The following is a 14,982-nucleotide window of genomic DNA, read 5'->3' as shown; positions in this document are numbered from 1 at the left end:
TGAGTACACATTTTGAGTATTACACTGTGGGCAATATTAACGCAAAATGCAGTTTTAAAGTTGCATTTCGTACGGAGATAAAAGTGTTGATAAAAGGAATGTGGAATGTAGGATACTGGTCGAGTGTTGAGGACACATTTTGAGCATTATGGAATGTAGGCAACATAAACGCAGAATACAGTTTTGAAGTTGTACTCTGCATAGAAATAAAAATGTTGACAATGCTTGGAGTTGATAAAGGGAATGTGGAATGTAGGAAACTTGACCAATGTTGAGTGCACATTTGAGGTATTATGGAATAGGCAACACAAAAGTTAAGTACAGTTTTAAAGTTGTGTTTCGTACAGAGATAAAAATGTTGATAAAGGGAATGTGGAATGTAGGAAACTTGACCAATGTTGAGTACACATTTTGAGTGTTATGGAATGTAGGCAACACTAAAAGTATCGATAAACGTGGGAATTGTTAAAATTTAAGCGCTTTTATGTTAAAAATTCTTTTTATTTATCATATCAAATGTAACCCAAATGTACAGTGCATTATTATCAAGGGAAACTGTAAAACTGTATTTCTGCATTTGGGGCGGGTTTTATGTGCGCCACCTGAGTACTATCCGAAACATTTTACATTTTGGAGTACCATCTGAAATATTTTACATATCTTTTTCCCTGGAAAATGAAACTTACTTATATAAAATAAGAATATATTTTTAACGCATATTTTAGAGCTCTTAAGAAGTTTCATTGTAAGGTAATAAAGGAATCACGATCGAATAAAATCGAATAACAAAATTTGTAACTGCTTGGAGCATCTTGCACTATTTTAAATATATATTGTTAATGAACTAGGTCTAATAATTTCGATACGTAAGGCAGAATACAAGATTATCAGACATAACATATTTAACAGCAAACAAGTACTCAAGACCGAGCAAGACTAATGAACTCTGCATTACAACTTAATATTACAAGGTGTTTTAAATCACCTATCATAAATCTGGTAGCCCATGTGTCGCGTATAACCAACATCACTTAATACATCAGAAAATGTGTACCTTACATCACGCACAAGTTCCATTACACTACGTTCACCTAAATCAGCCAGTACCATTCTCAACCATTACCATTTCTCAATAATAACTCGTAAATATTCAAGCTTAACAACCTGCGAATAGAGCATATACTATGGGTACCATTAATTATACCTAAAGAAAGACGTTGCTAAATCCTTTTTCCATCGTACAACATTGTACTTTTGTGTATAGAATTTTAATACAAAATTACAATGCAATATAAAATAAATTCTTAACTAAAGTTCCCGGATTCAGATTGCAAAACGTTTTTTCGCAAACTTATTGGAAACTATAAAAATTAATTTATAAAATAATTTCTCAGTTTGCAAAAACAGCTCATTCACGTCCTTTAAAAAAATGTTCAACATTTTAGGGCTGTCAACTTATGAAAGTGTCACACATTCCTTTCCATTCTCTTCCATTCCACCACAATAGATTTTGCCACTCAGAAGCCAAACTGATTAACTCCACTTTTTGATATTTTCCGAATTTCAGTATCAAAACACAAGCTTCATGCTTAATTTTTCACAGATAAAACAAATTGAATAAATTCTGAGTGGTTCAATTATCAAACTCACAGTCCAGCAACTTTCTCACGAATTCGCAAAACAGTTGCATTAAAAGTGAATCCTTCAATTTCCTCCTGCAGCACTTCTGTTATTTCGAACGAAACAGAATTTCCCTGGGTGCATCTCGATCGAAGTGCGAGATTCACAGAATCTTACCCCGAAGATCTCCGAAGCATATTCAACCACTCAACTGTGCTCCCCCGGTCATCGAGCTCCACGAGAAGAAGCCCATTGCCTTTTCGCAAATCCTCAGAATCGTTGGGAACGTGCGTACGCATATAGTCGCAGCTCGAGCCGAGCTTTCCCGCGGAGCTTTTCCCGTCGAGGATCTTTTCAACCCACTCTTTTGTCGTCTGGTGCTCGCGTGTACGAGCATCTCGAATGCAACCCTCGATTCTCTGATACGATATAGCCGGACTACGTACAACTACGGCTTCAGACAACGACGACGACGACTTAAGACAATTTCTGAGATTGCGTGCACCGCGAAAGTTTTCCCGGGGAGCCGCGAACACGGCCGCTTATCGCGAACAATTCCGATTCGTGTCGCGATACGCGGACGCTCTCTCTCTCTCTCTCTCCCTCTGTTTCGCCGGGACTGCGTAACAGCGCGAGCGTTTGAAAACAACGCGGCGAAAGGAAACGATTACTCTCCGCCGAAATTGCTCTCCAGCCGAGTATTTCGTTGACGCATGCTGTGAACGCTGCCTTGAGACGGTGGCGCACAGTGATACCAGCGGTCGTTTCACTCCTTCAGGGGATAATTCCGTGCCTCGTTTATGTGTCTCTTTGACTCGAGGGACGGTTGATGAAGTTTCACCTTTTCGTTTGTTTGATGTTTCTTGTTTTTTGCTGAGGGGAGGTTAACTGCGTTGGCGTTTGGATTTGCAAGTTAGGGGATGTTTAGGGATTTTCGTTTGAGGAATTTAAATAGGTGTTAATATGGGAGCTTTTGTATCAAATTTGATATTATATTAACGTAGAGGGTTAGGTGTGACTTAGGATTTCTTTTTAAAGAAGTAATAATAGGTATTGAGGGATTTTTTCTATTTTTGTTAACTTTTTTAAAGGTATGTTAACGTAGAGAGTTAGATGTCTTTAAGGAATTAAAATAGGTATTAATATAGGATTTTTTCTATCAAATTTGTCAACTTTTTTGAGGCATATTAATGTAGACAGTTACATGTTATTTAGGAAACGAAAATAGGTATTAATATGGGATTATTTTCTACCAATTTGTTAATTTTTTCAAGGTATATTAACGTAGACAGTTAGGTGTTATTTAGGAAATTAAAATAGGTATTAATATGAGACTTTTTCTATCAAATTTGTTCACTTTGTTCCTGTTAATTTGTAGTTTGGTTTTTAAATTAATTAATTTGGGTTTTAAATTAAGATACATAATGCATTATTTTAGAAATTATCTTCCTTTCTCTTTTCTCTACATAACACACTTTCTTCAGTTCTTCCGCGATTACAATAATTAAAAACTAAACAAATTTAATAAATTTTACTTTAAACGAATTTAAAATTAATACAATTTACTTCTAAATGAACGTAATATTATTAATACTCAGAAGAAATTACTTAAAACACCAAAAATCTTGAGAATTGTACCGTTACCATACTCACGCTCCGCACTGTGCAATCTCGCAACATTTCACGTCTCAATTAAAAGCAATAATCGAGTAAAATATAGAAAATTCTGCTGAAAATTCCACACAAATAAGAAATGTTTCATTTAATATAAATTTATCAAGAAAGGTACTCTGCGAACTTTCCATAATCTCCCCATTAAAACACGTAGAACATAACACAGAAAAATCCACGAGCGTATTAATCGGCAAATACAGCGACCGATTAAATGGGTTCTGTTTCCTCTCGTCGTGTAACGCGAAATCGTGTAACCATGTTGTACCCCGGTCTTGCTATGCCACATGGACGTTTGATGTAGGTCAGCCACGTGTGTGTATGTGTATTCTAATATTTCGCGTGCGAACGCTAAATTGCGTATCGATTAGAACGATCCACTGAAGGCAGAACACGCTTTCCTATCGTCTCGTTCTAATTAAACGTCGCATATCGTATTATGTTCGACAAGGAAAATGCAATCTGCTCTAAATATGTACGTGCAAGGTACAAGCAACGTTCTTTCAATTTTTTTCCCCCTATTTTTCTGCGATATACGCGTGTAAATGGACCATTTCAAAATTTCCGACAAAGCGATCGTGCTTTAGGTTTATTGAAGTTCATGTCGGAGAATTAAAGATTCACGCGTCACGTCAAAATGGAATGTAAATTAGCGTTATTCATTCATAGCCGGGCCATGTGCACGGGCTAATTAAATTTTACGCGGATATGTCGTGAATTTCAATAGAACGTGTGAACGCGTAAAGAAATATATCGTTAATTTCACAGGTGGAATAGTTGAGTACGTTAAATTAAGGTAGAAGGTAGAAAAATTTGTGAACAAAATATTTGGTGACTTGTAATTTTACCTATACGCATTGCCAGTCAAGTTTTAGTCAATTTTTGCACATTCAAATACGTTAAGTGTGTGCTTTATAAAGTGACAGCAGAAATAATCCAAGTATTATTCTTGATTTAATGGAGTAAATCACTCTGAGACGTCCAAAAGTAGGTAAACTTTGGGAATTTTTTTCATAGGTAACTACTAAATGAAAGTCGTCAATTTTTTTTAGAGGACGTAAATGTAATTTTCAGCATATTCCTCCAATTTTTTAAAAGTAAAAATATTGAAAGATGGAGGTTACAAAAATACTTGATTTACGATCATTTTCAGTTTGAGATTGCAAATTTCTAGTCAAATAAAATCAGATTAAATAAAATTTCTCGTACTTATTTTAGCAGATTCATGTTATTCAGTACAGAAGCACCACAACTCACGAAAATTCAAACAGAAATATCGCAAACTACTCCAAAAATGTACCTATATCACAAACAAATTTTTTTAAATACGTTGTCGAAATTTGAAAATTTATAATACATAATTTACACAGAATTGTTGTAATTAATTTTTGCAAAAAACGTAGTTTCTCCTTATTTCTGAAAAGTCAGTTAAGACATACCTGTACGCCGTCTCTGATCTCACCGATTCAAGTGCATCCTTCCACTCTTTCAATTTGCATTTCCCCCGAGACTCTCTCGCATAATTTGCACAAGGCCTTGGCAAGACATTTGAGGAACGATCTGCACAATTATAAACGCAAAATTCCTCTACAATTGCGTGTGCGACACGTACCATGCGCGCGCTTTAAACTTTCACAATCTCGTTAACGTGCGACGCCTGTGTACCCCGTCTATCCATCAGGAGTGGGCGCGAGTATCAGCCCGCGAAACGCGCGTTACGGCGTCGCAGGAAATTCAAAATTCAGCCGCGCGCGCGATCCTGGTGGCTTGTTTAATTGAAATACGTCAACAAAATTGCCCGTCTCCCGGGCGTCCTATGAAGCGGAATTTAATCTCATTGCCGAGTCGACTAGGCGCGTATTATCCGCGTAACGAGCCGCCGAACGAAATAATTTCGTTTCGCCAAGGTGAAATCGCCTGGGGCCCCGTTCGTTCGCCCTGTTGGATTTCGTTTCAGCGAGCAAGCGTGCGTGTTATCGCCTCCTCCAGGATTCGATATTGTTAAATTGATCGAGATGCTTCGGGAAATATTCGAAGCCCATTTTTCGCGGTGTTCGTTATAAATTAGTGGTTTCGCAACGCTTAATTGCAAATGTACCGTTGTTCTCAGTAAATGACAGGTTTGTTAATCAGGAAAAATTCAATATAAAGTGTAAATAAAGTGTTGCTTTATAAGGGTAATTTCTGGTGAATGTTGAAAATATACTAATCTTAATTTATTATTTTAGAAAATTAATTTTTTTAGAAATAGTTTGCATAGCTGAATTACTTGTTTGAAAGCAAGCAATTTCTATACTTGAACCATTTTTCTAGACTTAGTAGTTTCTGAGATATGTTGTGAAATATGTTTCTCATTCTCAACATTGAGGAATGTTTTTGAACCCTTCAACAGGGATTTCAGTAAATAAAAAAAAATACGTGTCAAATATTTTTTTGAGAACTATGTAATACATAAGCTTGATAAAAATCGACGACGTTGATGTGCCATAAAATGTTTTCTGTATTTTCAACATTGAGGAATGTTTTTCAACCCTTCAGCATGGATTTCAGCAAATAAAAAAAAATACGTGTCAAATATTTTCTTGAGAACTATATAATGCATAAGTTTCATAAAGATCGACGATATTTATGTCCCGTGAAATATGTTCCTCATTCTCAACGTTGAGGAATGTTTTTCAACCCTTCGACGCGAATTTCCGCAAATAAAAAAAAATACGTGTCGAATATTTTTTTGAGAACTACATCATGCGTAAATTTCATCAAGTTTAGTAATTTTCAACACTTTTTCAACACTGTTGAAGACATAGCGGCAGTGACGTAACTGTCACAATATTATTATACCTCGAAAGTAAAATTAAGTAGTATACGATGTGCAAGAGTTGAGATTAGTGTAAATTGGAAAAGAATTGATACAGTTAGAAAGGTTTAAGTGTTGAAGAAGATGATTAATACTACGAACGACTTCACTGATTGCGTTACTGAAGCCTTAAATTGACCGTTTGTTAGATGATTGCTCGTTTCTCTCTTTCTGCCTTCTTTTAAAGTATTTATTTTTCTATGTTTCAAGTGATTGTCTATGATTCTAAATAAAATTCGAATGACCAGAATAAAATGTTTCAATGTCTAAAGGATTATTAGCGAATATCTGAAGGATTAGCAAACTCGTAACAGTGATGAGGAATTACGGAAATTGAAATGTAGTTGGAAAAATAACGAAATTTCGGAACATTAGTTTGAAAGAATCATCGATGCAATTGAAACTGTACACCTGAAATGATATAAAACTACAAATCATAGTACGCAAAATTTAGCGAATTTCGTGTAGTCTTTGTATAATATTATTAATAATATTATAACAAAAGTTAATCGATAACCGTGCACATTGGTATCGCCATTCAATGAAATCACACAATGAATTAAATTAAACAAAATTGCATTTCAATGACCTTACATTTAGCTCTCCTATATCTACCATTATTTTGCACAAAAATTCTAATATAAAATACCCAATAAATTTATCGAAATATACGTCCAAATTTATAAATTTATTTTCCACAATCACAATTAAAATCATCGTAATTTCCAAATGATCAGAAACGAAAAAGTATCGCGGTATCAAGTAATTGCGTAATTTCACGAATCGTTTTTTGAAAAATTGGAAAAACCACTTGGCGAAGATTATCTTGGTTAAAACCGGGGAGGAAAGAGGTAGTGGAAATTTTTGGAATGCAGCAGGTTGCATCGGGCGCAAGGTAATCTCGCGTTTGCAACGGTATACGATGCTCTCGCGCGGTGAATACGCGTGCAGCTCGTACCTTTTGTTTTCCAATGCCGAACGTGGGCATTCTAATGTCGGATTACGAACGAAGATTGCGGCCCGCTCATTCTTCTTATCCTTTTTTCGCAATTCGCGTAATGTTTCGCCAGTCGCGGCACCATTAGCACGTTGCCCGCTTACATTATTCCTGTCTTCGGGGCACTGCAGCACAGCCGAACCTGCTGTGCTCTCCTGCCGTTTAAATAGCGAAACACTCGATGCGTGGTCTCGCCGCTTTGAACTCGCGATAACAACTGTTAACCTGTCTTCAAATTTTTCTTTCTCTTTTTCTCTAAGAGATCCTGAAGAGAATTTCTTCTTTTCTCGGAGATTTCTCTGTTTTTTGAAAGGGTCGTGTCAATTTCTTTCTTTGGGACCTTAAATTCACTCTCCTTCCAAGCTTTAAAAATTTTTAAATTCACGTGAAGAGAATTTTTTCTTTTTCTTTTTAACGGATCATGAAGAGAATTTTTACTTTATTTGAGTTTTGGTTTTTTTGAAGGAATCGTGTCAAATATTTTTTTCTTTATCGAAGAGACCGTGAAGGGAATTTCTTCCTTTTTTTTAAAACTCCAGTGCGTTATTTTGTTCGACTATCCACTATAATATCGGGTCTTTTTTGACCGAAAGACCTTATATATAACAATTTTGTTTTTACCAGCGCGCCGTATGAACTTAGACGATAAACTTTTAATACAATGTTAAGGGAGCATAAACCTGATAACAGCGAAAGGTACTAAAAAATTAAGAAGTCAGTGGGTCAAAAAAGACTCGAAAATTAATCAGAATCAACGAACGTTTCGAGGAAATAATTTTTCGACAGTCGTCTAGGAGATTGTAATGGAAATTACACGAAAATTAGACGATAATGTTTCTGCTGATTTGTAGAACAATAGAAACGTTGAATGATTGAATAGGAGGATGATTAAATGTTAAACAATTGATTTGGAGTGTGATTGAATAGATAACCGTTGATTTAAAGAGTCCCTAATTGATGAATGATTCAACTAGAAAGTGATGGAACGTGGAATAGGTGAAATAGGGTAATGAATGATTTAGCTGGTGAGTGATTGAACATTGAGAAACTGGATTGTACGATTGAATAATTGACTGTTAATTTGTCATCGAAATGGAAAGTGATTGAATGTCGGAAAATGAAATCAGGGAAAAGCGGAACATCGATTGGATTAGAAAACCATTATACAACGAATGCTTGCTTGGGCTGCATTGTGATGAAGCAATGAACCATCGAACCGGAATGATTCAGCAATCATTCATCAAATCGTACATGGTTGAATTAAATCCTTTCAGCACAGGCATTAACTGCAATCATTTAATACTGAAGAAGAATAAAACTAAATATTTTTAAATAAAACAAATCTTTATCTATCTAAAATGATTCAGCAATGATTCATCAAATTATAAATCGTTCAATTATAATTTCTTAGCACAGACATTAATTGTAATCGTTCAATATCGAAAAAGCAAAAAGAGAACAATTTTCAAGCAAAAGAAATCTTTATCGATCCAGAATGATTCATTAAATCATAAATCGTTGAACGAAAAGTTTTTAGTACAAGCTGCAGTAATAGAATATTGAAGAAGTAAAAATTAATGCAAATATATTTTCAAGCAGAAGAAATTTTCACTTTCCACAAAACTTCTTAAAAACTGTAATATCGAAGAAATAGAAAATGACGTAAATATGTTTTCAAGTAAAAGAAATTTTTGCTTTGGAAGAAACTACTTGGAGCAAATATACCACATAAATACAGTGTCAGAACGTTCTTAAAGCGATATCGTAAACTTCGTCATTTCTTCTTCAATAAGTAATTTAAAACGTTTCGGCAAACCTTTGCTTGTGGTTGATTAATTAAGTTTGTTACTCGGCTGGATTGGTATACTTTCAAACGCTTGTTTCCCGGGCATAATCAAAAGTTTCACCGCAAACGAAATTTCCTTGGATGATTTACTTTGGTTAATGAAATCCCGGCCGTGATGTATTACTCAATTACTTCGCCTAAGTTAATTTATGGGTGTATCTTCGTTGCACGTTGCTCCACTGCACCGCAAATATGTCTTTAGTAAATGTTTCCTGGCGTCTCGGTTTCACCCACCTAAATTTCCTTCGATACTCTACCTGTCGTCCTTTTTACTTCTTTCTTTTTCTCCTCCCCCTGAAATATTTCGCCGAAAGAACAGATCCCCGATTTTTCCCGTTAATTAACCTACGGAAGTTCAAGGGAAAGCGAGTTTCTTCATCGGCCGGATTTTAGCTCGAATTAATAAAAGTTCTGACGTGAGACGACTGATTAATCGAGTTTGTACTTCTTATCGTGTTCCAGTGCTTAACTCTGTTTCGTGCATGCTTCCATCGATCTAGCCGAACGCGAGAAACTTCTTCCTCCTAACAACGCATCATTGTCGAATTACTCGCTGATCGAAGTCGAAAGATTCGTTGGAATTTAGATCAGAATTGAAATTCACTCTGTTGACTCAATGAGTTATGAGTTTTTTGAGCTGCTTATTATTTTAGTACTGGGCGAGGAAGTAAAGGTAATGTATTATGTTGTACATCCTTTGCAATTTGATAATTCTTAGTTTTGTAAATTAGAAACAAATTTGTAATGAAAATTAATCTTTCACCAAAATTTGCTCCATCAATTTGACTCATTGCGATAAGGCAAAGGGAAATCTGTGGAATTGAATTTACTTAATTTCTTTAGGGCGAATAAAATGGATGAAAAATTTGTTTATAAATTCCATTTTTTCTATTTTCTTTTTTTTTTCAAAGTTACCTATGGTTTCTTATGTGCATTTAAACATAAATAATAATATGGCCTTTGAATTACCTTGGACTTTTGAAATTTTAAATCAAACGTAAAGTTTTCTTTCATCTTTGGCCATTTCTTCCATCAAAAAATTTTTCTTACAACTTAAATACTTATGAGCTCATGAGGCACTGTATAATTGCCCCTTTAGCAGAATTTACGTTGAAAAGTTGGAAATAATTTTTCTTTTAACGATTTCTAGCGTACCTTTTAATATTAACCTACAAAGTGAAGTTTTTTTTTATCAGGAAACCATTATATTTATACCGAATTATAAACAGAAACTCGTATTAAGAGATCTGATTTTTTAAGGAGATACAAATCTACAGCGATTGTCTCATTAACTTTCCCTGATTTAGTCAAGACGCATCCATTGTCAGTTGCACTTTCCACACGCCAAGAGAATGCGAACAATTGCGTGATTGAACATCTCCTTAAAGTTTCCCACGTTACAGTGAAGGTAGGGTAACGAAAGGCCACGATAATTGTCGAGGGAATCGATTACTAAACAACCAGTAAAGCAGGAAGCTAACCAGAATCAAATATTAATTCCACCGAATAGCGTTCATTTTTTTGGATCGAACATTTGATTCATCAGCTATGCTTCTTCTTTCGTTACAATTGTCTTCGTTGAATTTTTGAAACGTTTGACTTCGCACTGCTCGCAGATAAATATAAAAATTGTCAGATTTATTGAAATTTATACAAGAAGAACAACAACACTTTGCGTCAAGTGTAGAAACGTTACTTGTTGATCGTGTCTGATAATTCATTTTAAATTTGCGTTTACTTTAATATTAATTAACACGTTTAATATAACTTCCTATTACGAAGAGAAATTAATTATTGAAGCTTGGACTGTAATTTCATCACTAATTATAATCAGTCGTAATGTAGAGATTTTCACCGATTTCTGGGCCGAAATTTTACGATACGCAAGGATAATTATTTTACCCTGCTAATATGAATATCACGCAAGAAGTGGTTGTATAAAATTCACATCGAAATACGTGCACAAGTAAACGATATTCCTGTAATTTCTTCGGATTACAACAATTCGACAAGTTGTAATTTCATCCAGAAAGATACTCCAAATAACTCACCAGTTTCCAAAGATTTATTCTAAAAAAATGCTCGAGTTTCTCTAAATTATATTCCTCGTAAAAATTCCAAATCTAATCTTCCAAACTCTTCTTTCACTCACTGACGAATCTGTTTCTCTATTTTTCAGATAGAACAATGCGGTGATATCCAAAGAAGCCAAATCGAAAAGCATACATATCAACTCATATCATCTCACTTCAACCAGCAACAATTTCTGACAACGTCGTCGAAGCAACATAACGAAGCATATCAGAGGGAAGAAACGATGGTCCAACGATGATCCTGTCGCTAGCAAGGTGTATCAGGTGTCGATCAAGCTGGATCGACGAGACTCTTCGTCACGATCTATCCTAACCATACCTGTCAGATAACTTTGCACGGTGTCCGGATCGGACGTGATCAAAAAGACCGCCGCCTGTGTTCCCCGTCCTCTTTCGATCACGCGAAATTTCAAAGGGGAGCAGAGGAGAGAAAGACACGATAGGATGTTGTTGAGGTAACGCGACCTCTCGAGCCGGCTGAACAACGATCTCTAATCGAACCGTGCTCGAACAACGAAGGGATAGCAGGTGACGAAGAGCTGTGGATTCCAAAGAGGCAAAGTCCAGGGCTGTGAGTCAAGGATGGGTTTCCCCAGGAGGAGATCCCTGTGGCTGAAGGTGGCCATTTTAGCAACGGCGGTCTGGGCCACCGTGTGCTTCCTCTTGTACACGGAAGACCGTGCGAACGTAGCTGTGCAGGGTCTGGCGCCGTCCGGCGTTGCGGCGCCCCAAATGGCCAACGGATTCGTGCCTGCAGCCGCACCTCTCAGAAAAGAGACGCCGCTTAACGCGCAGCCGAAGCCAAAGGTCGCTCAGGGCGGACCCGAGCAAGGTAATTAATCGCTTGTTTATCCGGGGACAGGATGCTGGAATGGGTGGGGATTTTACTCTGAGATTGAGTGGAATCGGAGATGTGTAGGTTGGGAGGGTGAAAGGGATGAGGTTTTGATGTCAAAGTGGATTTTAACGAGGCAGGGATTTAATGGGAATTTAAAATACTGAATTACTTTGTGAGGTTTTTCTGCACTATTTTTGCACCTTTTTGGGGGGGTGAGGTATATTGCAGCAGAATTTTATGAAATTGGGTAGGTTGAGTTGTAGGTCGATGAGTTCGGTCTTAATAACTTACCGTGTAATTTTAGTTCGTAGTTGGGAGTCGTTTTTGTAAGGTACTTTGGTTTTTAATGGGAATTTGAAATAGTGCATTACTTCGTGGGGTTTATGTTTCTGGGGTATATTGCAGGTGAATTTTATGAAATTGGGTAGGTTGAATTGTAGGTCCATGAGTTCAGTCTTAATAATTTAACTTGCAATTTTAATTCATAGTTGAAAGTAAGTTTTATAAGGTAGTACTTTGGCTCTAACAGCTGATACGTTTATTATCTCGTTTTATAAATTTTCAGGCATAGAACTTTTGTAATTAGAGTCAATTGTGAAGGAGAAGTAAGGAGTACATTAGTTTTTTTAACAAAAATGTGAAGAATAACAATGAATTATTTCTATTGATTATTACATAAGTTCGACGAAAATTAGTTTACTTTCTCGACAGTCCATTTCAAGTACTTTCAGGCTTCGATATTATTCTGCATAATCATTCGAGTGAAATTACAAGTGTTATTCCACAAGTTATTCAAAATTCAACTTAGTTCACATTCCTATCTTCACATCAACTGCATTCACATTCCCATCTTTACAACATTCCATCTCTACATCTACTTCATTCACATTCCCATCTCCATAACATTCCATCTTCACATCAACATCATTCACATTCACATTCTATAACATTCCATCTTCACATCAACTTCATTCACATTCCCATCTTCACAGCATTCCATCTCTGCATCAACTTCATTTACATTTCCATCTCCACAACATTCCATCTTCACATTCCCATCTCCACAACATTCCATCTTCACATCAACTTCATCCACATTCCCATCTCCACATCAACATCTTCGAATCCTTCGAATATTCCTCGATATGAGCAACAATCGTTCGCCCGAAAAGTGCCATTGACAAAGAACAGTTGCGAGGAGAATTTCGAAAGAGTCGAAAGGGGCGAGAGAGTTGATGCACGAGGGGAGTTTCGCCGCGTAGAAGTTTGCAGCGGCCTGTTCGCCGCGCTAAAGCAATTTGTCGTGCTCTTTATTGCCGCATCGCGCACACCGGGGCCCGGCTCTCCTGGCCGGGCTAAAATGATTTCGAAGGCGAGGGCAAGACGGTGAAGAAAACTGGTCGAAGTCGCGCTCCACTTTACCTATGCCTAGGCGCTCAATATGGCACTGGAAAATAACAGTGGAGTTTATGCGGGAAAGCTCTTAGAAAAAGGGCGGATACTATATTCTCGAGAAAATTCAATTCGCCCCGTCTTCCGTTTCCTACTGCCGTTTCTGTATCGGCCATCCTTTCACCTCGTTTGTATTTCGTTCGTTTGCCCGTTGTATCGCTGCTCCTCGAAATTGGCTTTCGTGGATGAGTTCGTTAGGGAATCGATGGCTGAACAGGACACGAACAAATGGAGTAAGTGGTTGCTTTCCAGCTTTTTCGACTCTTTAAAGAAGTATTCTTGCCTCTGGAGGATTGAAAAAATCGACACTTCTATTGTATTTGTTCAATCTTTCGAGAATTCGCAAAAATTGTCTGAGTTACAGACGTTTGAAATTGGAAATAATTCGATTCATCGCGAGACAAGAACAGTATTTTGAATACGTAGAAAAATGAAGACAAATTTGTTTAAATAATTTGAGTTAGCAATTTTTTTCTAGAGCAGGTATGAATATAATTAGAATAATATTATATAATATTTATTTATAGTTGTACAAAATTAAGGATAAATCTTTTTTGATAGACACTTTGAGATATGATTTTAATATAATGTTCTAATTGTTGATGGGAACAAATGACGAATTTCGCGACAGTCGAATAGCAATCATTTCTGCACATTCTTGACGTTTCGCAAGATACAAAATTCACACTGGGAACACCGTCTGAAATAGACGAGTCAGTTTGTCTTGTTAATGAGTTACAGACTGGTTTCGGAATTATTTCTGCTGGCAGAGTTATTAGTCTCATTTAGAACACGAATCTGCTAGAACAGGTATTACACCTTCATAGACGAGCAACAGAAAGTGAACCTTCATTAGTTTCAAGACTTTAAGACAAAGCTTTCCCTTTCACCATTGAAGAAAGTAAAATTTTCTCAAAAAAACACGTTCCATTCGTTCATTTTCAATTATAAGTCAAATTAATTTATGCCATTTTGCCTGCAAAGTGTATAAAATATATAAAATGTACATTTATTAGTCGCAGAATTTCATGAACTTAGTCTTCATTTTTAATTTTATTAACTTGTGAATTAACTGAACGTGAAAGTAGTTTTCACTATATCTGATGAAGTTTATAAAAAAAAAATTAATAACAGAGAATTATTTATTATATAATATTTTTGTGTCCTTTTTTGTTTTTTAGGCGGTGGTGTGCTCGTTGCTCCTCGCGAGCAAGATTCGAACGCGCCTGGCGAAATGGGAAGGCCCGTGATTTTGCCAACGAATATGACTGCCGAAATTAAGAAACTCGTTGACGACGGTTGGCTAAACAACGCGTTCAATCAGTACATCAGTGACCTCATTTCTGTTCATAGAACACTGCCTGACCCACGTGATCCATGGTGAGTTGAAGCTTTCCCGCACATTCCTTGTTTCTTAATGTTGATGATACTCTTCCTTTTTTGGAATGTTGATGATACTCGTCACATTCCTTGTTTTATAATATTAACTTCACTGTTAACATTCCTTTTTTTAAATGTTGATGATACTATTCACATTCATTTTTTTGTAACGTTGATGATACTCTTCACATTCAATTTTTGGGAATGTTGACGATACTCTTCACGTTC

General features: G+C 36.3%; 1 protein-coding gene across 1 annotated transcript in view; it reads left to right on the top strand.

Moving 5' to 3' along the window:
* Positions 1–14,754, top strand: part of LOC108575897 (putative polypeptide N-acetylgalactosaminyltransferase 9) — a gene marked incomplete at its 3' end in the record, with an annotated part of 214,866 nt that extends 200,112 nt beyond the window's left edge. Inside the window, exons 4-5 of the mRNA XM_017938829.1 lie at positions 11,171–11,916; positions 14,556–14,754. Of these exons, the coding sequence (XP_017794318.1) occupies positions 11,667–11,916; positions 14,556–14,754 (449 nt within the window). The remainder of the gene's footprint in view (positions 1–11,170; positions 11,917–14,555) is intronic.
* Positions 14,755–14,982: the final 228 nt, after the last annotated feature.

Source organism: Habropoda laboriosa, unplaced genomic scaffold, assembly GCF_001263275.1.
Source record: "Habropoda laboriosa isolate 0110345459 unplaced genomic scaffold, ASM126327v1 scaffold343, whole genome shotgun sequence".
In the NCBI taxonomy this organism is placed as follows: domain Eukaryota; kingdom Metazoa; phylum Arthropoda; class Insecta; order Hymenoptera; family Apidae; genus Habropoda; species Habropoda laboriosa.
The sequence above is the reverse complement of the archived record's forward strand: the minus strand, read 5'-3'. Positions and strand labels throughout refer to the sequence as shown.